At 40.0% G+C, this 23,586-nt stretch overlaps 1 protein-coding gene across 3 annotated transcripts in view; it reads left to right on the plus strand.

The window, feature by feature from the left end:
* The window catches only part of DNAJC6 (DnaJ heat shock protein family (Hsp40) member C6), a 153,383-nt gene that overhangs the window by 31,277 nt on the left and 98,520 nt on the right, over positions 1–23,586 (plus strand). Inside the window, exon 1 of one of the 3 annotated variants that reach the window (XM_025912724.2) lies at positions 19,006–19,216. The exons of the other annotated variants lie outside the window; for them this stretch is intronic. Coding sequence (XP_025768509.1) covers positions 19,021–19,216 — 196 coding nt within the window. The 5' untranslated portion in view covers positions 19,006–19,020. Of the gene's footprint in view, positions 1–19,005; positions 19,217–23,586 lie in introns of those variants that run through there. 3 annotated transcript variants of the gene reach the window in all.

Raw genomic sequence — 23,586 nt, forward strand, 5'->3', positions numbered from 1 at the left:
TCTCCTGCTCATGCTCTCTCTCTCTCTCACTCTCTGTCTCTCTCTCTCAAAAAAAAAAAAGTTGTAGCATTCTATTATTTAACATTTTTTCCCCAAAGCTAAAAGTACATAAGGACATAGTTAAGTGGATTTTAAGTAATTGACTTTGTTCTCTTAGAAAGGAGATGAGAATGTATTAAGAATAAATGTGAATTCAAGTATTGCCACCTTGAGTGGGATAAAGCTGAGCTATTTCCATAAAATAAAGGCATTGCTGGGACTATAAGGAAGGAGAGGGTTAGGAAAGGATCTAGGATGTACTTAGTGCCCATTAAACTACTCTGCTAGATGCTATAAATATCACCTTTAATTTTAAAAAAGCAACTCTTTGATGTAGGTAATATTAGAAATGTTCAACATGTTTTGAATAATTTGGCTAACACAGCTACTGGATGGTGGAGTCAGGATTTGAACCCAGATCTGTGTTTTGTCTTTTTCCTTTCCTCTCTCCCTCCCTTTCTTGTTTATGATGAAGATTGTATTCTGTTTTGTTTTTTATTTTTTTTTAATGTTTATTTTTAAGAGAGAGACAGAGCACGAGCAGGGGAGGGGCAGAGAGAGAGGGAGACACAGGATCCGAAGCAGGCTCCAGGCTCTGAGATGTCAGCACAGCACAGAGCCCAACGTGGGACTCGAACTCATGAACCGCCAAATCATTACGTGAGCTGAAGTTGGACGCTTAACTGACTGAATCACCCAGGCGCCCCTTGTTTTGTTTTTTAAATGCATGCTATGCTTTTCATTGTAGAAGCTCTATAAAACACATATTAATCATTTAGGCTTGCTGCATAACAAACCACTCAAAACTTAGTGGCTTAAGACTATATTTATTCAGCTCACAGTTCTTTTGGCCAGGAGGTGGGCTCTGCTGGGCAGTTCTTTTTTTTTTTAATTTTTTTTTTTTCAACGTTTATTTATTTTTGGGACAGAGAGAGAGCATGAACGGGGGAGGGGCAGAGAGAGAGGGAGACACAGAATCGGAAACAGGCTCCAGGCTCTGAGCCATCAGCCCAGAGCCTGACGCGGGGCTCGAACTCACGGACCGCGAGATCGTGACCTGGCTGAAGTCGGACGCTTAACCGACTGCGCCACCCAGGCGCCCCTGCTGGGCAGTTCTGATCTGGGCCCGTCTTGGCTGTTGTCAGTGAGGCTTGCTTGCTGTCATGTATGGGATGACTGGGCCAGTTCTTCCATGAAGCCTCCCAACCTATGGCAGACTAGTTTGAGGTCATTCTCCCTAGGGAAGGGGAGGGGAGTCCAAGAGAGCAAACACGAGTACACCAGGCCTGTTGCTTGGGTCTAGGCTTAGAACTGGTACAATGCCACTTCCTCTCTTAGTCCCTTCCAATAGACTGGGTAGTCTAAACAACAGACATTTATTACTCATAGTTGTTAGGCTGGGAAGTCCAAGGTGCCAGGAGATAAGATTCCTGGTAAGAGCCTTCTTCCTGGCTTGCAGAAGTCCACCTTCTTGCTGTGTCCTCACATGATGGAGAGAGAAAAAGCTCTCATCTCTCTTCTTTTTATAAGGAAATTAGTCCTTCACTGGGGACTAATCACTGGGGTCCCATGCTCATGACCTCACCAATACCTAATTACCTCCCAAAGCCCCTACCTCCACATAGCATTTGGGGCTACAATAGATGAATTTGGGGGGGACACAGACATTTAGTCCATAACACCCTCTGTTGTTCAAAGGAAGTTTTAAGGCCAGTACAGATTCAAGGAGTGAGGAAGTAAACTCTACCTCTTGATAAGAGGAAATGTGAAGGAATGTTGCAAAGTGGTATATAGATGGCAAGGAGTGGCAGTGGGAGGTGGGGGATGAATGCAGCCATTTTTGCAAACAATCTTCCAAAACATACAAAAGCAAGCATCTTTTAAATAATTCTAAATACTACTATGAAAGTATAATTACTGTTAGTATATTGGTGTATTTCCTTCCATTGTTTTGTCTATGCACATATAGAGACAGACCTTTTTCTCTTGTAAAAAAGAATATGATTCATATCTAGAATCTGATTTGTGTTCTGATAATTTCCCTTAACATTATATTGTAGGTATTTCCCAAGCATTAAATATTTCTTGACAGTGTGGTTTAATCTATGATGCATAGGAAGCCAACAATAAATTTCTGTGTTCTAGGCACTATGTTAAGCTCTTTCACAGTTATCTTGATTAGAAGCAAGTTTCTTGGTAATTTCCAGGATTTATAATCTGCTGCTTCAGTGAAAAAACAATGCATTTTATGTGATGAAATGATCCAGAGAAAATTATAATAGTTAAGATATTATCAGCAATTCCCATTTTTCCTGTGAAAGCTTAGCCTGTCAACTATAACTGCTGAGGAAAGGGCAGTTTCCCCCTTGTAAATGGTGGGAAGATTGGGACACTGACAACAGATGAAAGTTTGTGCTCTGCATTTCTCGCTGATGCTTAAAGACACCAGTTTGCTGGACTAGTTCAGGTGTTAAAGTTACATTGTTGGCCGTTGAAGACTGTTTTGGTGTACAATTTTATTTGCAAAATTTTGATTTTGATTCTGCGAACAGAGTGATAGCTAGTTAGACAAAAAGGTGTAGTGGAGGGAACACTTCCATTTGTGATAGTAAGAGATTCATGATGCTCGTGAATCAATAGATACAGAGAAGTTGGGATTGTTCCCATATGAGCACCTCTGTCCCATTGGCAGGCTCTGTGTCCTGAGTGATCAATTAGAAAATATAGCACCCATGCTCCAAGGCCACCTGTCCAACCCTTTCATTTTATAGGTGAGGCCACATCATTATTACTTATTTGATCTGGCTGTATTTCAGAGTCATGTTGAGCATCGGTTCTTACTGTGCAGTTAGCATAATATGATAAGGAGCATAAAATTTGGAGGCCAAAGACCAAGATTCAAGCCTTGGCTTTCTATTTTCTAGCTGTCAACTATGAGAAAATTACTTAATTTCTTTGAATTTCAGTCGTCTCATCTATAGTTATAAAAGCTTCAGTCTTCTTAGAGTTACTGTGGAGATTGACTGAGACAATTTATATCTGCACTAATACAGTAGCCACCAGCTCCCAGTGGCCTTTGAGCACTTGAAATGTGTGGCTCATCCAAATCTAGACGTGTTGTAAGTGTAAAATGCACACTGGGTTTTGAAGCCTTGCTTGAAAAAAATATAAAGTATCTCGCTGATTACTGATTTCAACATGTAGACTACATATTGAAATGGTGATATATTGTGTTCCTTGAAGTAAATAAAATATATTAAAATCAATCCACTTGTTTCTTCTTCTTCTTCTTCTTCTTCTTCTTCTTCTTCTTCTTCCTTCTTTCTTCTTTCTTCTTTCTTTTTTCTTCTTCTTCGTGGCTATGGGCACCTGGGTGGCTCAGTCAGTTAAGCGCCTGGCTCAGTCAGTTAAGCACCTGGCTCTTGATTTCATTTCAGGTCATGATCTCATGGTTTGTGAAATCAAGCCCCACGTCAGGCTTTGCACTGGTAGCACAGGGCCTCCTTGGGATTCTTTCCCCCTCTTTTCTCTCTCCCTGTCTCTCTGCTCCTTTCTTGCTCTTTCTCTTTGTCTCAAAATAAATAAATAAACATTAAAAAATTTTTTAAATGTGGCTACTAAAGATTTAAAAATTATATATATGGGGGTGCCTGGGTGACTCAGTTGGTTAAGCATCTGATTTGGGCTCAGGTCATGATCTCACACTCTATGAGTTCAAGCCCCGTGTCGGGCTCTGTGCTGACAGCTCAGAGCCTAGAGCCTGCTTCAGATTCTGTGTCTCCCTCTCTCTCTGCCCCTCTCCTGCTCCTGCTCTGTCTCTCTCAAAAATAAATAAACATTAAAAAAAATTACAAATAGACCTCATATTTGTGGCTTGCATTATATATCTACTGGTCAGCACTACACTGCCTGGAAATTCCCTGTAGAACATAGTGTACAGAATAAGTGTGAGCTATAGCCACAAAAAGTATGGAAGGTTTGAATGGGTAGGGATTCTAAGTGATAGCATAAGATTATTATTTTACTAAATTTCTAATGCAAGCTTTATTTAGGCATCTTAATTTTTCCTCTTAAAGTGTAGCAGGGAAAAGAGAGGAGTGATAATCCAGCTATGTAAGCAAACAGTAACGCCAGTACATTAAGATGATGCAGGCATTGTGCTAAGTATTGTCTTAGGTGGGATTCTTTTGGTACGTGTGGGCCTCTTGAATTCTTAGGATATAACTGCTGTTTTTTTTTTTCCTTCTCTCTTCCTCTCAAATTTACTTCTTCCTTCTTGACAACAGTGTTCTCTCAGTTGACTTATCTCCCTCCACATTTCACAAAGTGTGGCTCTTACTACTCCTGACCATCATCCTTATTCTAGGAGAGGACTCAGACCTATTCTCCCTGGTTTTAAATTGCAAAGTCCTGTGAAAAGGCCAGGTTGACCTAGCTTGGTTTCAGTTAGCTATCCCTGGGCCATGGCTCTAATTCCAATGCCAGACGAAGAAGATTTCCCGGTGAAAGACTTGGTTAATAAGAGATTGAGTGTATACTGCACCTACCTTAGGTAATTTAATAAGTACAGCTATTCTGTGGGGTAATACCTCAATTTATAAATGAGGAAACTAAGGCTCAATGATGTTATATATTTTGTCCAAGTTTAAACATCCAGGCTGGAATCTCAGATCTGTCACCAAAGCCCATGTTCTTAACCACTACACTGACAGAATTTGAGAAAATTGGGTTGTGTTGACTTAAGTTTTACTGAATTAGCAATTTGCTATTTTCTCCCCGACCAAACTGTTTTCCGCTGAAATTTGTGATAGGAATGAGGGTAAGGCAACTGGCCCCCCAGTAACATGCAGTAAATCTTTCCTGAATTGAAACCTATACTCCTGTGCTCTCCAATCTTGTATCCAAAGCTTTAAAGGTCACAAAAAAGGTCTACCATAATTATCTTTGTAGTAATGAGTTTTTTTTTTTTTTCAACGTTTGTTTATTTTTGGGACAGAGAGAGACAGAGCATGAATGGGGGAGGGGCAGAGAGAGAAGGAGACACAGAATTGGAAACAGGCTCCAGGCTCTGAGCCATCAGCCCAGGCTCAGAGCCTGACGCGGGGCTCGAACTCACGGACCGCGAGATGGTGACCTGGCTGAAGTCGGACGCTTAACCGACTACGCCACCCAGGCGCCCCTGTAGTAATGAGTTTAAAACATATTTATCACCACTTGGGCATTTGCTTTTTTAATTTTTGATCATACACTTTTTTTTTTTTTGGTGCCTGTCACATAGTTGGCAATAAATATTAGCTACTGTATTTACCATACTAGCAAATGTTAGCTATTATATTTACATTAATAAATGTTAGCTATTATGTTAATTACATTAATACATATTAGCTACTATATTGTTAAAAATCATATCCAATTATACCTTATAACATTTCTAATATCATTATTATTTTTTGCAACAGCTAGACCTGATTTATGTACCATATAATTAACCCATTTAAAGTGTATCATTCAGGGCTCCTGGGTGGCTCAGTCAGTTAAGTGTCTGACTCCTGATCTTGGCCCAGGTCATTATCTCACGGTCTGTGGGATAGAGCCCCCATCTGTGCTGACAGTGCAGAGCCTGCTTGGGATTCTCTCTCTTCCTGTCCTTCCGCTGCTCTCTCTCTCTCTCTCAAAATAAATAAATAAACTTTAAAGGAAGTGTATCATTCAGTGGTCTTTGATACCAGAGTTGTGCAGCCAATCACATACTTTCTTTTGAGAACTTATCCATCTCATTTTTCACCAACACATGATTTCCTACAGTCTATACAATATGGGCATAGTGAGTTCAGAGGCGAAGATGAAAGGGCCATCTTCCGTTATTTATAAACAATACCTGGCCCAAAGGAAATACTCTTTAAAAATGATGATCCTCGGGGCGCCTGGGTGGCGCAGTCGGTTAAGCGTCCGACTTCAGCCAGGTCACGATCTCGCGGTCCGTGAGTTCGAGCCCCGCGTCAGGCTCTGGGCTGATGGCTCGGAGCCTGGAGCCTGTTTCCGATTCTGTGTCTCCCTCTCTCTCTGCCCCTCCCCTGTTCATGCTCTGTCTCTCTCTGTCCCAAAAATAAATAAAAACGTTGAAAAAAAATTAAAAAAAAAAATGATGATCCAGGGGCCCCTGGGTGACTCAGTTGATTAAGCATCTGATTCTTGATTTCAGCTCAGGTTGTGATCTCACAGTTCGTGATATTGAGCCCTGCTGTTGGGCTGTGTGCTGGCTGACATTGCAGCAGCTGCTTGGGATTCTCTCTCTCCCTCTCTGCTCCTCTCCTTCTCACATGCATGCACTCTCTTTCAAAATAAATAAATTTAATAAAATAAAAAATAAAAATGATGATCCATAAGTCTTGCAAGAAGATGATCTTGAGTATGTGAATCTCCTAGTCAGGTTAAAAAGTACATTTCAAACAAAAATGATTTTTTTTGAATGTTTATTTTTGAGACAGAGAGAGAGAGAAAGAGATCATGAGCGGAAAGAGAGGGAGACAAAGAATCTCAAGAAGATTCTGTACTATCAGTGCAGAGCCCGATGGCAGGGCTAGAACTCACGAACCATGACATCATGACGTGAGCAGAAATCAAGAATTGGACACTTAACCTACTTAGCCACCCAGCTGCCCCCAAACAAAAATATTTCAAAATACTATAAATCTAGGCACTTTCCATTACTCAGTAGAAATGGTTTTATTTACATAGGAAACTAGCAATAAGTGACAGTACTGGCAGAATCCATATTAAGCAGTGCGGTGGAAAGCTAAGAGCTCTGACCTGTGCTGGTCAGAAAGCCAGCCAGTCCCTTATATGTAGTTCTGATGTGTGACGTAGTAACAAATGCAGTGACTAATCTTCATTGGATGCTAGGCAGTATACAGAGCATCTTTCCCTTATGTCTTTCATGGACTCTTCTCGGTGGCAATGATCATTCTTCTATTTAACATGTATATATCTGTGTCTGCATTGTGTCAGGCATGGAGTTAGAGCAAACATGGCTGTGCCATCATGAAGTTTATAATCTAATGTGGGAAGTCATAAATCTAACAGGAAATTTCAACACAAATTAGTGTGTTATAAGTGCTATGTTAGATGTACAGTGTTCTGAGAACTCTGGTTTTGAGAACTTCGTTGGTTTCCTTGGGGAAGTGATATCTATGCAGGGATCTGAAGGGCAAGCAGGAATTGGCCAGACAGGGGATCATAAAGAAGCTTTATGTTTAGACTTAGAATGGAGAGAGGGGCAAGTGGTGAGGGCTGAGTAGCTTATCTTAAAATGTGAGGAGTTCATGATGTTAAATACCTTAGACAGAGGGCAGCTGGAAGCCCTCAAATGGTTTTAAGCAGCTGAGTCACATAATTGGATTTGCATTTCAGAAAGCCAAAAGTGAATCAATTTGTTCACTTCCCGGTCTCAATATTCTTATCTTTAAATTGAAAGGAATATCCTGCCCTTTATAGCTCCATCCAACTGTAATATTCCATAAATTTCTGCTATCCTGGAAAAACTTAATTTCATGCTGATTTCCACATCTTTTGGGCAGCAAGTCCTTACTAAGATTATGATTAGTACTTGAAGAGGTGAGGTATGTGGGGATAGGGGTGAATGAGAGTAGGGACAGGAAGCTGAATGGATGATATATTATTTCCACTGGGAAATAAGGAGACAGAAAGGTTAGGCAGGTTCCTCTGATAGTCTCCTGAAAGGGAACTGGTGGGTGATTTTAATTTCTCAGTACACAGTGGAAGGGCACCTTGCCCCATTACAATATAATGAAATATGATGTCCCCAAAATTAAAGTGCTTCATACTGAGATATTTACTGATGAAATAACAGAAAGTCTGGAATTTGCTTAAAGGTAGTTAGGGATTTATACGTATAAAACATGATTGGCTGTGACTTGGTAATTGTTGATGCTGAATGATGGGTACAAAGGGATCAATTATATAAATTCATAATTTGTATATGTTTGAAATTTTCCATAATAGTAAAAGATAAAATAATAAAATAAAGATGCTCTGACTTATTATCCAAATTCTTTATTATTTTTAGCATGAATGGAGAAAGAATCAGACTCTCTCTCACTTGTTCATATTGAAATAGACTCAGGACTACTATATCATAGCACTGACACTTTGCTTTAAGTTTTGTATCAACCTTAATGGCTTAAAATGTTACAGAATGCATTGAGATTATGTGGGCAGATCAAAGACAGAGAATTACACCCCACAGAAGGAGCACTTCTTTTAGGGATTTCATTGATGACACAGGCAGAGCTCTGTAGCTCCAGGCTGGGTCTGTCTAAGAAGGCAGTCTCTGGATAACAAGGTGAGGTGGAGAAATCTCTGGCTTTGGAGTCAGGCGTAAGAGACTCAGCTATGTGTCAGTTGAAGGATAGTGACAAGAAATAACAAAATAGATAACGTTCATTGTATTGTGCTAAGCTCTTTATGTACTTTATATCATTTGATTCTAATGACTGCTGTATGAGTTAGATGCTACTATTTTACAGACGAGGAAGGTGAGGCATAGAGAACTTATTTGTCCACAGTCACATAGACTAATTGCCAGTAAATGTTGTGGCAAAAAAACAGCTGAAATCCAATGGTTAGGTTGCATTTTGTGTCACAGTGAAGATTAGCTTTGGGTGCACATCACAGAAAAAAGCAAGTAACAGTGGCTTAGAACAAAATAGTTTTATCTTTATGAAGTCCAGAGATAATCAGTCCAGGGTTGTCATGGTTCTCTGGGAATCAGGTTCCTTCTATTGCTTCATGTGGAAGTCTTCCAACCTCAAGTTTACTTCATGGTCCAAGATGTGTGCTGGAGCGTCATATTCCAACCAGAAGAAAGGGAAAGGAATGGAAGAAGAACATGAAACCCACCTCCTTTTCAAGGATGCATACTAAAAATTGCACATATCATTTATACTTATATCACAAAATCATTATTATTATACCACAACTTAGTCTCATGTGTATACCTAGCAGATTATAGAAAACTTGCTTCTGGCAGGTCCAAGACATGAAAGATGACTGAGAAATATATTTGTTGTAATAGATGGCCATGTGCCCACCCAAAGATCAAGGTTAGCATAGAAGAAGATGGAAAAGAATATTGAGGATCACTGACAATCACTGTTTAGCTCACGCTCAGTTGTGTGTAGAGCTCTGGTCTCCATGGGTATGGCAATCCTTCTCAAAAGACCTTTCAGGTTTAAATGGGTAAATAGATTAAAATAATAATAATAAAACCCCAGGCAATTTCGTGCCCAGGAAATGCTAGTTTTTTCCCCCTTCAGTGAAATATGATTAAGTGGGTAGCAGTGGTTTGGTGCCCTGGACACTCAGCACCCAAAGAATGGATTCTACCCACATCTGAGGTGATCATTGTTTTCCTTATCACCATCATATAGGATTTGTCACATGCACTAGGGCTCAACCTTTAGGCACCAAAGGGTGGTTAAAGAGAATAAGCACCTACATGTTAAGGATCTTGAACATAAAATCATATATAATGAACTCAGGGTCAAACATGGGGATATCTAAGATTTAGGAAAACTTTTACTTCAGGGTAGATTTGTACTTGCTTTGAGGAGCTATTTACCACATGAAAATTTTCAGTTTGTTATTCCTTAGACTGAGAGCAATTGAACACAGGGCCAGTTTAAGGTAGTCTGTCAGTGTCTGTCCATTTAAGAAGCTGATTTTCTTGCTCATAAAATGACAAATGAAAGAAACAGGTGCTTCTATGAGTTACTCTTGAAATGGTAATGTAGGTGTTACATTGTTAAACCATGAGTGCGTCCTTGAAAAGTCAAGGGTAAATTGAATCTTAGCAAGTGGAGCTGCGTTTTAAGTGAGCTTACTAAGAAACCCATGGTGAATTTTTCTGTAAGTTAAAGATGGCCTTTCAAACTTTCTTTTTTTTGCATTTTCATTCGGTTAGCAGATACTGAACACCGATTACTTGGCAAGCACGATGTTAGGCCTGGTAAAATGTGATGAATGTTGTCTTTAGCTACCAGAGGTGCTCAAAATACCTGAATTATAAATAGACAAATAATATTCTCAGGTTAACAGATAGTCAAATAATAGTAAAATTTGTTGCATCAGTTCTAAAACAGCTTTTAATATATTAACACTTGTGCAATCTTGAAACCTTTTAAAGATGTCAAATATATGTCATAAGTCATGTATTTTTCTTAATGCTTTTCAAAATGGACGATTTCTTAGATTTGATGAAATGCAGCATTTGAGTAGGGCTTTAGTGTTAATTATGTGCTTTCATGGACTTTATTTCATTTGACTCTTTCTGTGAGGGAGGGCAAGTAGTCTCTTCAACTTCATGGAAAGGGAATGTGGTGGCTCTGAGTGGGAAATTAGATTATAGAACACCTACATGTGGAGAGTCCTGAACTCATAGTTGTATTTTTCTTCCCAAAGAAAAAATGTCTTTTTAATCTGCATACACATATATTTATACATGTACACATGTGCAAACACAATGGGGGGGATAATAACCTTTCAAAGTGAGGGGCTTTCGTTTAATGAATATGAAGATTATTTTTCCTTCTAGTGATTAAAACTAGGCCAAAGAGTAGCCAAGTATCAATTTTCAGGAGCACAATATATCAAGTCCTCTAAGCCAGATAGTGACAAAACAAGATTGCCTATTGGGAAGCCACATACATTGAAAACTTGCAGGTTTCACTGAGCAGAACCTACCCTGTGGATAGTAAAGCAAGGGGAGTTCTGGTAAGGTGTCCCAGCCATTTTTCACTGGCCACCCTTAGGTCAGATCCAAGAAATGACCCAAAGAGCCATCCAGCATTCACCTTGACCACTGGAATTGTCCCCTCAGACTGGTGCAGTGGCCAAAGCATAATCAGAAAGACTGGATTTTGAATACTGATCGCTAGCTGTATGAGCTTGGGCGAGTAACTTAACCTCTCCAAGTTTGCCTTAAAAAAAAGGGTAACACCTTTGCAGGTGGTTGGGAAGGTGGAAATTATGGTAGATAAGGTACCTGGCAAATGGAAAGTAACTAGTGACAGTTATTTTTATTACTGTTAGAGATTCAAGGAGACACAGGTTTGGGGGTATTGAGTTATCTTAAAAAAAATGCCCTGGCTGGAAAATTTGTCCTGTCTTGTAGGAGACCCAGCATTCCATCAGGCATCAGGAACAGACAACCTCATTTCCAAGGAACTATTGTAGGAATAGTTGAGGTTTTCTTCTATTAAATATTACCAGCTCACTCAGTTTTTCCAGCATATTTCCTCATCTCTCTTGTGTATTGCTCTATGTGTAACTCTTTTTTTTTTTTTTAATTTTTTTTTTCAACGTTTATTTATTTTTGGGACAGAGAGAGACAGAGCATGAACGGGGGAGGGGCAGAGAGAGAGGGAGACACAGAATCGGAAACAGGCTCCAGGCTCCGAGCCATCAGCCCAGAGCCTGACGCGGGGCTCGAACTCACGGACCGCGAGATCGGGACCTGGCTGAAGTCGGACGCTTAACTGACTGCGCCACCCAGGCACCCCACTCTATGTGTAACTCTTGACAGCTGCCACTATTTAAGCATGTGTTCTGTAGTAAAACCTTGATTAACTGGGACTTAAAACTGGAACACTTAAACGGTCATGGTTTTTCCCTCTGGGCTTCATTTGGAGAAGGAAGGAAATGACAGCTAAAGTTTTGAGAAGGATAGGAAAATTTGAGAACTAGCAAGAATCCTGTAATCAACACCTTCAGTTTTACTGCTAAGAGGAGAATGATTATCAAGGCTACTCTGCTGATTAATAATAGAGTCAGGAGAGGGTTCCAGCCCATTGCTCTTTCTTCTGGACTGTGGCCTAAAGATGTGGCTTTTGGCATCTGTCTTGGTGCTGTTACTCCTATAGTTCTGGCCACTACTGTAGAAGTCTCAAATTCAAATGCCTTCAAGGGCTGACCGATGGTAAGAATGAGTGGGGCAGGCTGGGTATTTCACATGGGGAAGTGGTGGTGAACTATGGCACTCAAGCTGGAGCCTATGTACCTTCTGTGGAGGCATGTAAGCTTACAATGAAAAAAAAAAGACAAACAAAACATGTTTGGGGGCCAGACATGGCCTGTTGGTCCTCAGTTTGAGCACTTTGCATTGTTTATATCCATAGACCTTTATTCAATAAGGACATAATCTGAATTATATACCTGAGGCATGTTGCCAAAGAGAGTTTCGATGCTATTCATTGATGTATATTAAAGCATTAAATTGAAGAAATGCATTTTATTTTATTTATTTTTAAATTTATTTTATTTTAATTAATTAATTATTTTTTAATTTACATCCAAGTTAGTTAGCATATAGTGCAACAATGATTTCAGGAGTAGATTCCTTAATGCCCCTTACCCATTTAGCCCATCCCTTCTCCCACAACCCCTCCAGCAGCCCTGTTTGTTCTCCATATTTAAGAGTCTCTTATGGGGGCACCTGGGTGGCGCAGTCGGTTAAGCGTCCGACTTCAGCCAGGTCACGATCTCGCGGTCCGTGAGTTCGAGCCCCGCGTCAGGCTCTGGGCTGATGGCTCAGAGCCTGGAGCCTGTTTCCGATTCTGTGTCTCCCTCTCTCTCTGCCTCTCCCCCGTTCATGCTCTGTCTCTCTCTGTCCCAAAAATAAATAAACATTGAAAAAAAAATTAAAAAAAAAAAGAGTCTCTTATGTTTTGTCCCCTTTCCTGTTTTTATATTATTTTTGCTTCCCTTCCCTTATGTTCATCTGTTTTGTATCTTAAATTTCTCATGAGTGAAGTCATATGATATTTGTCTTTCTCTGGAGAATTTTGCTTAGCATAATACCCTCTGGTTCCATCCATGTAGTTGCAAATGGCAAGATTTCATTCTTTTAGATTGCCGAGTAATACTCCATTGTATGTATGTGTGTGTGTGTGTGTGTGTATATATATACCACATCTTCTTCTTTATCCATTCATCCATCGATGGACATTTGGGCTCTTTCCATACTTAGGCTATTGTTGATAGTGCTGCTATAAACATTGGGGTGCATGTGCCCCTTTGAAACAGCATACCTGTATCCCTTGGATAAATACCTACTAGTGCAATTGTTGGGCTGTAGGGTAGTTCTATTTCTACTATTAATTTTTTGAGGAACCTCCATACTGTTTTCCAGAGTGGCTGCACCGGCTTGCATTCCCGCTGGCAGTGCAAAAGAGATCCTCTTTCTCTGCATCCTCACCAACATCTGTTGTTGCATGAGTTGTTAATGTTAGCCATTCTGTCAGGTGTGAGGTGGTATCTCATTGTGGTTTTGATTTGTATTTCCCTGATGATGAGTGATGTTGAACATTTTTTCATGTGTCAGTTGGCCATCTGGATGTTTTCTTTGGAGAAGTGTCTATTCATGTCTTTTGGCGATTTCTTCACTGGATTATTTGTTTTTTGGGTGTTGAGTTTGATAAGTTCTCTATAGATTTGGGATACTAACTCTTTATCTGATACGTCATTTGCAAGTATCTTCTCCCATTCTGTTGGTTGCCTTCTGATTTGCTGATTGTTTCCTTCACTGTGTAGAAGCTTTTTATTTTGATGAGGTCCCAGTAGTTCATTTTTGCTTTTGTTTCCCTTGCCTCCAGAGACGTGTTGACTAAGAAATTTCTGTGGCTGAGGTCAAAGAGGTTTTTGCCTGCTTTCCCCTGGAGGATTTTGATAGCTTCCTGTCTTACATTTAGGTCTTTCATCCATTTTGAGTTTATTTTTGTGTGTGGTGTAAGAAAGTGGTCCAGGTTCATTTTTCTGCATGTTGCTGTCCAGTTTTCCCAGCACCACTTGCTGAAGAGACTGTCTTTAATTCATTGTATATTCTTTCCTGCTTTGTCAAAGATTAGTTGGCCATATGTTTGTGGGTCCATTTCTGGGTTTTCTATTCTGTTCCATTGATCTGAGTGTCTGTTCTTGTGTCAGTACCATACTGTCTTGATGATTACAGCTTTGTAATACAGCTTGAAGTCTGGGATTTTGATGCCTCCAGCTTTGTTCTTCTTTCTCAAGATTGCTTTGGCTATTCAGGGTCTTTTCTGGTTCCATAGAAATTTTAGGATTGTTTGTTCTAGTTTTGTGCAGACTGCTGGTGTTATTTTGATAGGGATTGCAAGAAATGCATTTTAGAAACCTGATCATACATAATAATTTTTGCATTTTGCCACAGAGAGAACAGAGCCAGAACTCTTTGTTGTCCAGTTATGTAGGCAAGTGCATTCAGTTGTCACAGTGGGTAGGACATTTACAATTGGGACCCTAGGACCCCTTACTACTGCTGTACATAGACATTCAAACATTTATAATTAGAACCCATAGTGAAAAATACATTTATGTCATTATTGAGGAGAAACACAAACATACTTTCACCACACAAACTCAAAACAGTAGTTCAAGAAACCATATCTTACCATATGCCAAAAACCGATGTTTTCTGACCTGTTTCATTTAATAATGGTAATGAATTGCTAAGTTTATTTTATAACCTAGTAAACCACAATGTACAGTTTTTAAAAAATCACTAGACTAGGTGACACAAATGCATTTTATTTGTTAATTTATTCACTACTTTATTAATTCAGTAGATATTTACTCAATCTCTAGTGAGTGTGAGGTGCTCCTTTAGATATCATGAGGGATACAGACATTAGAAAACATGGATTTTGTCCTCAAGGAGTCTGAAATCTAATAGGAAAGAGATGCATAAAAATATCTAAAATGTCAAGGCAGAACAGTTTCTACATTATACATAACGTTTTTATATTAGCCTAATTTTACAGATGGGAAATTACAATTTTTTTTAAAAAGTTACTTATCCTGGGGGTGCCTGGGTGGCTCAGTTGGTTGAGTATTAGACTTCGGCTCAGGTCATGATCTCACGATTCATGAGTTCGAGCCCCGTGTCGGGCTCTGTGCTGACAGCTCAGAGTCTGGAGCCTGTTTTGAATTCTGTGTCTCCCTCTGTCTCTGCCCCTCCCCCGCTCACACTCTGTCTCTGAAAAATGAATAAACGTTAAAAAAAATAAAAAAGTTACTTATCCTTATAAAAACAGTAGAATGATAGTGATAGCAGGTAACATTTGTTATGCACTAACTATATGTTAGGTACTGATTTAATTCTCACTACAGCCTTATTCTGATAGTACTATTCTTATGCTCATTTTACAAAGGAGGAAAGTGAGGCAGAGAGGTTAAGTACTTTAGGAAATACAGCTAAAAGAGTCTGTAGAAATAGGGTTCAATCCTAGGAAATATGGTTCTAGAACCTCAATTTTAACCGATATGTTATACCTGGAAATTTAAAAGCACGGATCATATTCCCAGATGGGTCATGGCGTATATCATCTTCTACTCCCACCACAAAATATTGTGACATCTGTTGTGATGGGAGAGTATTTTGAGGGGGTGGACGTGATGGGCAGGAATAGGGCCTGAACATTCCTCAGTGTGGATAACCTTTACCAAGTTAGTAAAAGTGACTTACTAAGTCAGCAGTAGAAAAGGCAAAGGGAAAGAATGCTACCCCCAGATCCCTGAAGAGGGCATCTAATTCTTTGGCTCTGTTCCATATGTGAGGTAGTATTGTCAAGATAAAATAAATTGTGGAGCAATCTTGCTTTTGGAAAAGCAGGAAAGTTTGGCTCTAAATGTTCACCTTGGATTTTACCAGTGCCATCTCCCTTCCTTAAGCACAGGTCCTCATTCAGAATAACACAGACAAATTTCCATTAGTATAATCCTGGAAAAAAAAATACTGTCCTTTATTGAGCATCCCCCCAGGGAAGAACTAGGACTATTGTGCACTGAGGACACAGCCGTGCCCAAGCCAGCCCAATAATAGTGATAATAGTGAATATTTGTTAAGTACTTACTCTCTATGTGTTAGGTACTAATTTCTTACTTCAACTATACAGTGATGGTGTTTTTTACTATGCTGTATTTTATGGAGTAGAAAAGTAAGCTCCTCATGCATAAGTGAACTCTTTATGAATTTGATCTTTAGGATAGTAAAGACAATTTTAGTGTCAAAATTGGTGTGTATTCCAATTTAAGCCCCAAACTAGTTTTTAGACTGTTGTAAATTAACATAGGTATTGTATTTTCCTGCCTTTGTATGTTCTTTATATCCTTAATTTTGTAGGGTCATTAATAGTTACTCCTTTAAAAAAATGTTTATTTATTTATTTTGAGAGAGCAGCAGCAGAAGGGCAGAGAGAGAGAGAAAAAGAGATCAAGGGTTTTGGCGGGGGGGCAGAGAGAGGGACAGAGAGAATCCCAAGCAGGTTCCATGCTGACAGCATGGAGCCTGACGTGGGGCTCATCTCACAAACCATGAGGTCATGACCTGAGCCCAAATCAAGAGTTGGGATACTTAACTGACTGAGCAACCCAGGTGCCCCAACAGTTATTCTGATTAATTTTATTTATGTTAAATTAATGTCAAGAAAAAAATTCAGTGGTCCGTTTAGCCCATTCATGTTTTTCTTTAAATTTGCAAACTGGGGAGATAGATATCCAAAAATACAATGGCATATGTTTCATCTTAATTTCTTCCAGCAGTATGTCTGGAACTCTCAAAACAGTTGAACAAAAAGAACTGAGAGAGCTCTTTTTGAAAATAATTATTTTTCATTTTTGAAAAGTGGTCATGTCTAAATTCTCTTAATCCAGTGATTATAAATCCAGAATTTGCCAAGGCATATGATGGATACTAGGTATTTACTCTCCCTGTGTCTCAGTAATGAATTAAGAGAGAAGGAAAAGTGCAGAAAAAGATGATTTAAAATGTTATTGGAAAATATGTATTTACTAGACTTCATAGAGTATTACTTTAGTCAAGTACATAAAATAGCTCAATCTGACAGATTTGGAAAATTAAAAGTATGAAATCTGTGTTTAAAATTTTATTACAGTTTTAACTGCTCTCACTCAAGTTGTTTGATCTTGTAAATGAGCATTAACTGCAATTTGTGATTTGGGTCACACCAGACCTTTTTCAGATACTGCACTTTGGAAAGCAACTGGTCAGGGAATTGAGGTCTTCCCAGAGGGACTGGAGGAATCTGCAGCATTCTTGGCCTCTACTGATTCGTCCTATTCTTCTAAGACTTTGTGTTTGGGTGGTCCTTGAATAGGCAAATGTCTTTCAATACAATTAATTTATTTTATGTAGATCCATGTAGAGCTAGAGTTTCTTGGAAACTTAGGGTCCCAAGTCATTTGGACCCAAGCCTCTTAGACGTTGTTTGATTTCATGTCCTTAAGTGATCAAAGTAACAGCAAAAGAAAGCCACGAAAGGTGAGAAGGCAAAAATGCCTTTGTGTATGGGCTTAAGCAAATTTTATATGCATGCACTTTTTTCTTGCTGATCCGTGATGAAACTCTGCCAAATGACTTTTGAAAAGCTCTTTACTTAGTCATTGCAAGTCCTAACAGGGAAAAGTATCATTTTAAACCAGGATTTTACTTGAAATGATAAAAATGAGAGATACTTCTGCAGTATTAGTAATTCAGGTGAAAATGAACATTTGGTAATTGCATTTTGAGACTTAGAGTTATGTCCAGGTTTTGCAAGCCATGAAACATATAATGCTGGGGTTCTCTTTAAGAATAAGAATATAAAATCACAAATATAAAATTAGGTGCATAGCCTTGCAAAGGGCTTCTGCAAGAAAGGGGCTCTGACCCTTCAGCTTGATTAACTTTGTGATTAATTCTGCACTGATAATGAGTGACTGCTTTCTTTGTTTTCTGAAAATTATGAAAGAAAAAAGGGGGAGGGGCTAGAGAATGGAAAGAAAATCCTTGTCTAGCTTGCTTCCTAACCATCCCCTCAAGCCAACTGAGTGGTATAGTCCTTTCTCCAGGTCCCAAGGTAAATGATGTCAGAACTTAAATTGCACCTGATTCGACCTCCCCTCCTCCCCCAATTATTCGTTCAACAAATAGTTCCTGAAACAGTCACATCTACTCCCAAGGTGGAATGGACCCTGTCTCGTACTTAGAATAGCCAGCTTTTTGAAATCTCACTTAGGGATCATTCCCATTATCCTAAATGTGCAAAATACTGCTGTTTCTTTCTGTGTTAGCATACATATAACTGGCATTTAACATGCGTTCTTTTCTGTTCAATTAAGTTACAAGTCAGTCCTCCAGGACGATAACCTTTGATATGCCGAATCTTCCAGCAAATATAGGCTAAGTTATACAAAATGGGCGTGTCTGGATTTTACCAAGAGACCCCCTCGTCCCCAAAGCTTACCAAACACAGACACCCAGCCTCTTTCTTCTTTACCTCGCGCGCGAAAACACCCACTACCCGGGTCGTAGTAGTTCCCTCCCCCTTCCACCACGCCCCATTTTCAGCCCTCAGCCCCCCTTCTTCAGAGTCTCCCCTCCCTTACTCTGTCTCTTTTCTTCCCTCCCCGTGGGCCAGCCGCGCTTGGAGCTGCCCTGCTGCGCGGCGGGGCGACGCGGCGACACCTATAGGATTGCTTCCGGGCACTCCCCAGCCAGAGGGTGGCTGGCCCGGGTCCCGGAGCTCGGCAGGGCCGGCGGCTCCGCGGCGGCGCCGAGGACGCGCGCACCCGCTAGCCCTCCCGCCCGCGCCCTCTTTTTCAACCTCGGTCGCGCCGGGCGCCCAGAGCCTCTCTTTGCCCAGGGCGGTGGCTTTGCCGCGCGCCCCGCCAAGCTCCTCTCTGGTGGCCGCTCCCTCTTTCACTCATCTATGCGTCATGTCGGACACTTGATGGTTTTTTTTTCTTTTTCTTTCTTTCTTTCTTTCTTTCTTTTTTCCTTCTTTTTTTTTTTTTTTTTTTTTTTAAATTCCTCCTTCGAGCCCTTTCCACCTTACACCTCCCCTTCATTTCCCAGGTTGATTTTTTCCCCCCTCTTCTCTGGGCTTGCCCATGAGTCTCCTCGGGAGCTACCGGAAAAAGACCAGCAACGATGGTTACGAATCCTTGCAGCTGGTGGACAGTAACCGGGACTTAAGTGCGGGAAGCGGCGCGGGTGGCGGCAAGCAGAGAGTGAACGCCGGGGCGGCGGCGGCGCGGAGTCCCGCCCAGCAGCCTCAGGAACGCGCCAGCACCATGGACAGCTCAGGTAGCGCTGGCGGCGGGGTGCGCCCCGCTGAACTCCGCTGGGTCCTCCAAGAGGCGGCCCACTCCGCTAGCCCGAGGCTCCCACCTCAGCCTTGGCCTGGGAGGGGCCGGGATGGAGCGAAGGCATCTAATACCACCAGGGTGCCGCGTCTCTAATTTCTCTAGTTCCTGGAGCTAGGAAACGTTAGATCTGTCTTGAGGCCCAGTGACTGTAGCGAGCGCCTCTTAATCTCGCTAGGCTGCTGAATACACCAGTTGGAGGCGGGGAGAGGAGGGGAAAGGGGAGGGAAGGGGTGGAGGCGAGAAGGGAGAGGGTGGCGCGAGGAGCCACTGGGAAGGAGGGCAGGGAGAGCAGCTGCCTTCACTACCCAGCTGGATGAGGGGGAGAGGTGAAGGAGCAAGTGCGTTGAATGTTTTTGCAGCCTGCAGACGGTATTTATTCCAATTATTATTCTCGTAATGCTGATGTCATTTGCAATTCTGTAAAGCTGTGCCTCTTCTCAATTTGGCTGTCTGCTAGGGTTAATGCTGTTACCTTTCTTGAGCAATTTTTACCTTGAGCAAATTTTTATCTAGAGATCTTTTACACAGCTTTAGGCTTTGTACGATGAAATTTATTTCATCGGCTATTGACTTTGATCTTATCTTTTTTGCATTGAGTGTACTAATATATCATAAACTTTACATGTAAGGAAAATGAAAATGCCTCTAAACTTTGTATCTGGGCTTGCAACCTTCGTTTATAAAGCATTTTGACAAGTTGGATTTCTCTCTGTTGGAAATGCTCTTTTAGTGATTTCCATAGTGATTTCATTTAATATACGTATGTTGGACCAGGGGTATTATTATAGCTGTTTGCTCACCTTTTCAAGGAACCAGGATCAGAGGATTGTTTACATAGAGATAATTTATAATTGAAGTGCTCAGTGTTTTGTTCTACACAGGTAACTTTAATATATTGGACAACTGAGGAATCCAGAGGAAAGATTCATGTTGGGTTTTTTGGGAAGTAATGAAAAGAAACTGAATTTAATTCCTGCACTTTGGAAATAAATGCTTGTTTCTTTTAATCGTGTAATGGCTCTCCCTGGACTACCATTTTCTATTTTCCTCATCCCATAGGTGGGATAAAATATTGTTTACAGATGTTCAAGTGTCCTGGCCTGAAAACATATTTTACCCATACAAGCTCTTACTGAAGTTAAATAAGGTGTTGGTGCAGTGTTTTCTCAGGACCATTTTAAATTAAAGCTAAAGTTACCCGAAGGGACTAATGGTTCTAACAACTTTGGTGTTGATGTTGTACACGGGTATTTGATTTATGATTTTCAAATCTTTGATAAAGTCCACAGCATCTTTTGCCTGGATGTGATCTCTTTTAAATCTTAAAAAAAGATTCATGCATTCCAAATGATGCCATCATAATCCTTTCTGGAACGTAGTGGACAAGTACACGCATGACTGAAATGGAATGAACAGTTTTCAAATGAGTGAGGGAGAGCCCCACTTCTGGAAAATGAAATTTTCTGGAAATTTTTCTGGAGAAAGAAATATGAAATTTTGTGTAGTTTTCACTTTTCATAGGGATTTTTGTTTTAAGAATTGGAATTTGTTTTTAAAGTTTGTTACATACTAGAATAAATTTAACACCTATTTCCTGAGTCTGTTATATGCCAGGTACTGTGCTAAGGACACTTCTGGCCTTTAGGGGGCTCATATAATAGTAGTAGTAACTCAAACACACAGCAGCCTATATAGTAAGTTCTGGATTTTTGAGGATTGTCTTTTTTACCAAATCACTTTTTCAATAGGTTTAGAGAATAAAAATGAATTGATAAACTTTTATAATGGGAAAACATTTTATTAAGAATATTGTTATCTCTAAAGCGCTTTGCTAGGAGTTGATTCTTCAATTTGATCAAACTAGCCTTGTATGAAGAGGTTGCAGGGATTCCTCCCTTTCCCCACTCCTCTTTCTGCTTAGGGGAATGTTGTGGCTGCCTTAGGGCAGTACTATTTATCTTCTGACTATTTTGATGCATAATTGCAATCGAGCGAAGTCTGGGAGGATGCTCTTTGTTCGGTTTGGATGAACGATTGGGTCCTGACAGTGGGGTTTCTTTTAGTGGGTAGCAAGTTTCATTGACTAGTGCAACTATATCTATCTTGTCTAATTATAGTTCTTTCTATTCAGATCCTCAAAGAGTGGCCTTGTGCAGTGTAAATGTATCCATTTGTTTAAGACATTTAATTAAACTCATGGATCATTTCTAAAGCAGCAGTGATCTACCCATTTATTCAACTCATTGTACTGTGACCTGCTAGATAGAATAGGTGGTTCATGGGGCTTTTGGTCTAATAGAAATGTTTATGAGTAGAAAAAGTATGTTTAGAGGATTTAAAAATAAATCTAGAGGACTTAAAGCTTAGTTTTAATAATACCCTATGCTTGTATAACTATTTATAATAGGTAGAACATTTTATCTTTATCTTTCTATCTATCCATCTATTTATATCCAAGTTAGTTGGCATATAGTGTAAAGATAGTTTCCGGAGTAGAATTTAGTGATTCATCACTTACATGTAACACCCAGTGCTCATCCCAACAAGTGCCTTCCTTAATGGCCGTCACCCATTTAGCACAATCCTCCACCCAGCACCCCTCCAGTAACCCTCGGTTTGTTTTCTGTATTTAAGAGTTTCTTATGGTTTGCCTTTCTCTCTGTTTTAACCTTATTTTTCCTTCCCTTCTCCTGTGTTCATCTGTTTTGTTTCTTTTTTTAAAATTTATTTGAAGTTTATTTATTTTTGAGAGAGAGAGCGTGAGCACATGACGGAGTGGAGGCAGAGAGAGAGGAGAGAGAGAATCCCAAGAAGGCTCTGTGTAAAGCCTGACATGGGGCTTGAACGCACAAACTATAAGATCATGACCCAAGCTGAAATCAAGAGTCTGACACTTAACTGACTGATCCACCCAGGTGCCCCATGTTTCTTAAATTTCACATATGAGTGAAATAATATATTTGTCTTTCTCTGCCTGACTTATTTCGCTTAGCATAATACATTCTAGTTCCATCCACATTGTTGCAAATGGCAAAATTTCATTATTTTTGACCACCGAGTAATATTCCATATATATATTCATACACACACACACACACACACACACACACACACACACACACACACATCACATCACATCTTCTTTATCCATTCATCAGTTGATGCACATTTGGGCTCTTTCCATACTTTGGCCATTGTCGATAGTGCTGCTATAAACGTTGAAGTGCATGTGCCCCTTTGAATCAGCATTTTTGTATCTTTTGGATAAATACCTAGTAGTGCAATTACTGGGTTGTAGGGCAGCTCTATTTTTAATTTTTTGAGGAACTTCCATGCTGTTCTCCAGAATGGGTGCACCAGTTTGCATTCTCACCAACACTGCAAAAGTGTCCCCCTTTCTCCACATCCTTGCCAACATCTCTTGTTGCTGAGTTGTTAATTTCAGCCATTTTGACAGGTGTGGGGTGGTATCTCATGGTGGTTTTGACCTGTATTTCCCTGATAATGAGTGACATCAAACATCTTTTCATGTGTCTGTTAGCCATCTGGATGTCTTCTTTAGAAAAGGTCTGTTCATGTCTTTTGCCCATTTCTTCACTGGATTGTTTTTTGGGTATCGACGAGTTGGATAAGTTCTTTACAGATTTTGGATACTAACCCTTTATCTGATATGTCATTTGCGGGTATCATCTCCCATTCTGTTGATTGCCTGTTAGTTTTATTGATTGTTTCCTTCTCTGTGTGGAAGCTTTTTATCTTGATGAGATCCCAGTAGTTCATTTTGGACACTTATCTTATTTCGTTTCCCCAGAAATCTATTAGGTAGGGTAAGTGGCATATGTCTAGTCTTAGAGATTTGATATCAAACATCTGCACTATTGTTACTAGCTGTAGAACCTAGAAAAATTTTAAGCCTCTTCCCCATTTATAAAAGAATCATAATAGTTGTTCTTAAAATAGAGCTTTTAGTTTGAGGCTTAAAACAACATTAGGATACAATTGCAGTTTTTCTTTGTGTTGCTGTCAGTGTCTTTCCAATTAGATGAGGAAGCTTATTCTTCGAGATGGTAGGAGACTTGTTCAAGGTAAAATAGCTACTTAGTTGACAGCAAGATTCAGGTTTTCTGACTCTGAGCTTTAAGTTTTTCTCCATTGCACGGAACTGTTTTCCTGTGTAGGTAATAATATCAACTAATTATTGAGATGGAAACAATATTATCTCCTTGGATTTCCCCTCTGTTTTTAGATGAAAGAGTGACAGATGTTCACAGAAGTATAATGACTTTCTAAGTCAACAGACTCTCAAGT

Source organism: Puma concolor, chromosome C1 (assembly GCF_028749965.1).
Source record: "Puma concolor isolate L17-30 chromosome C1, mPumCon1.1.hap2, whole genome shotgun sequence".
NCBI classification, from domain to species: Eukaryota; Metazoa; Chordata; class Mammalia; order Carnivora; family Felidae; genus Puma; species Puma concolor.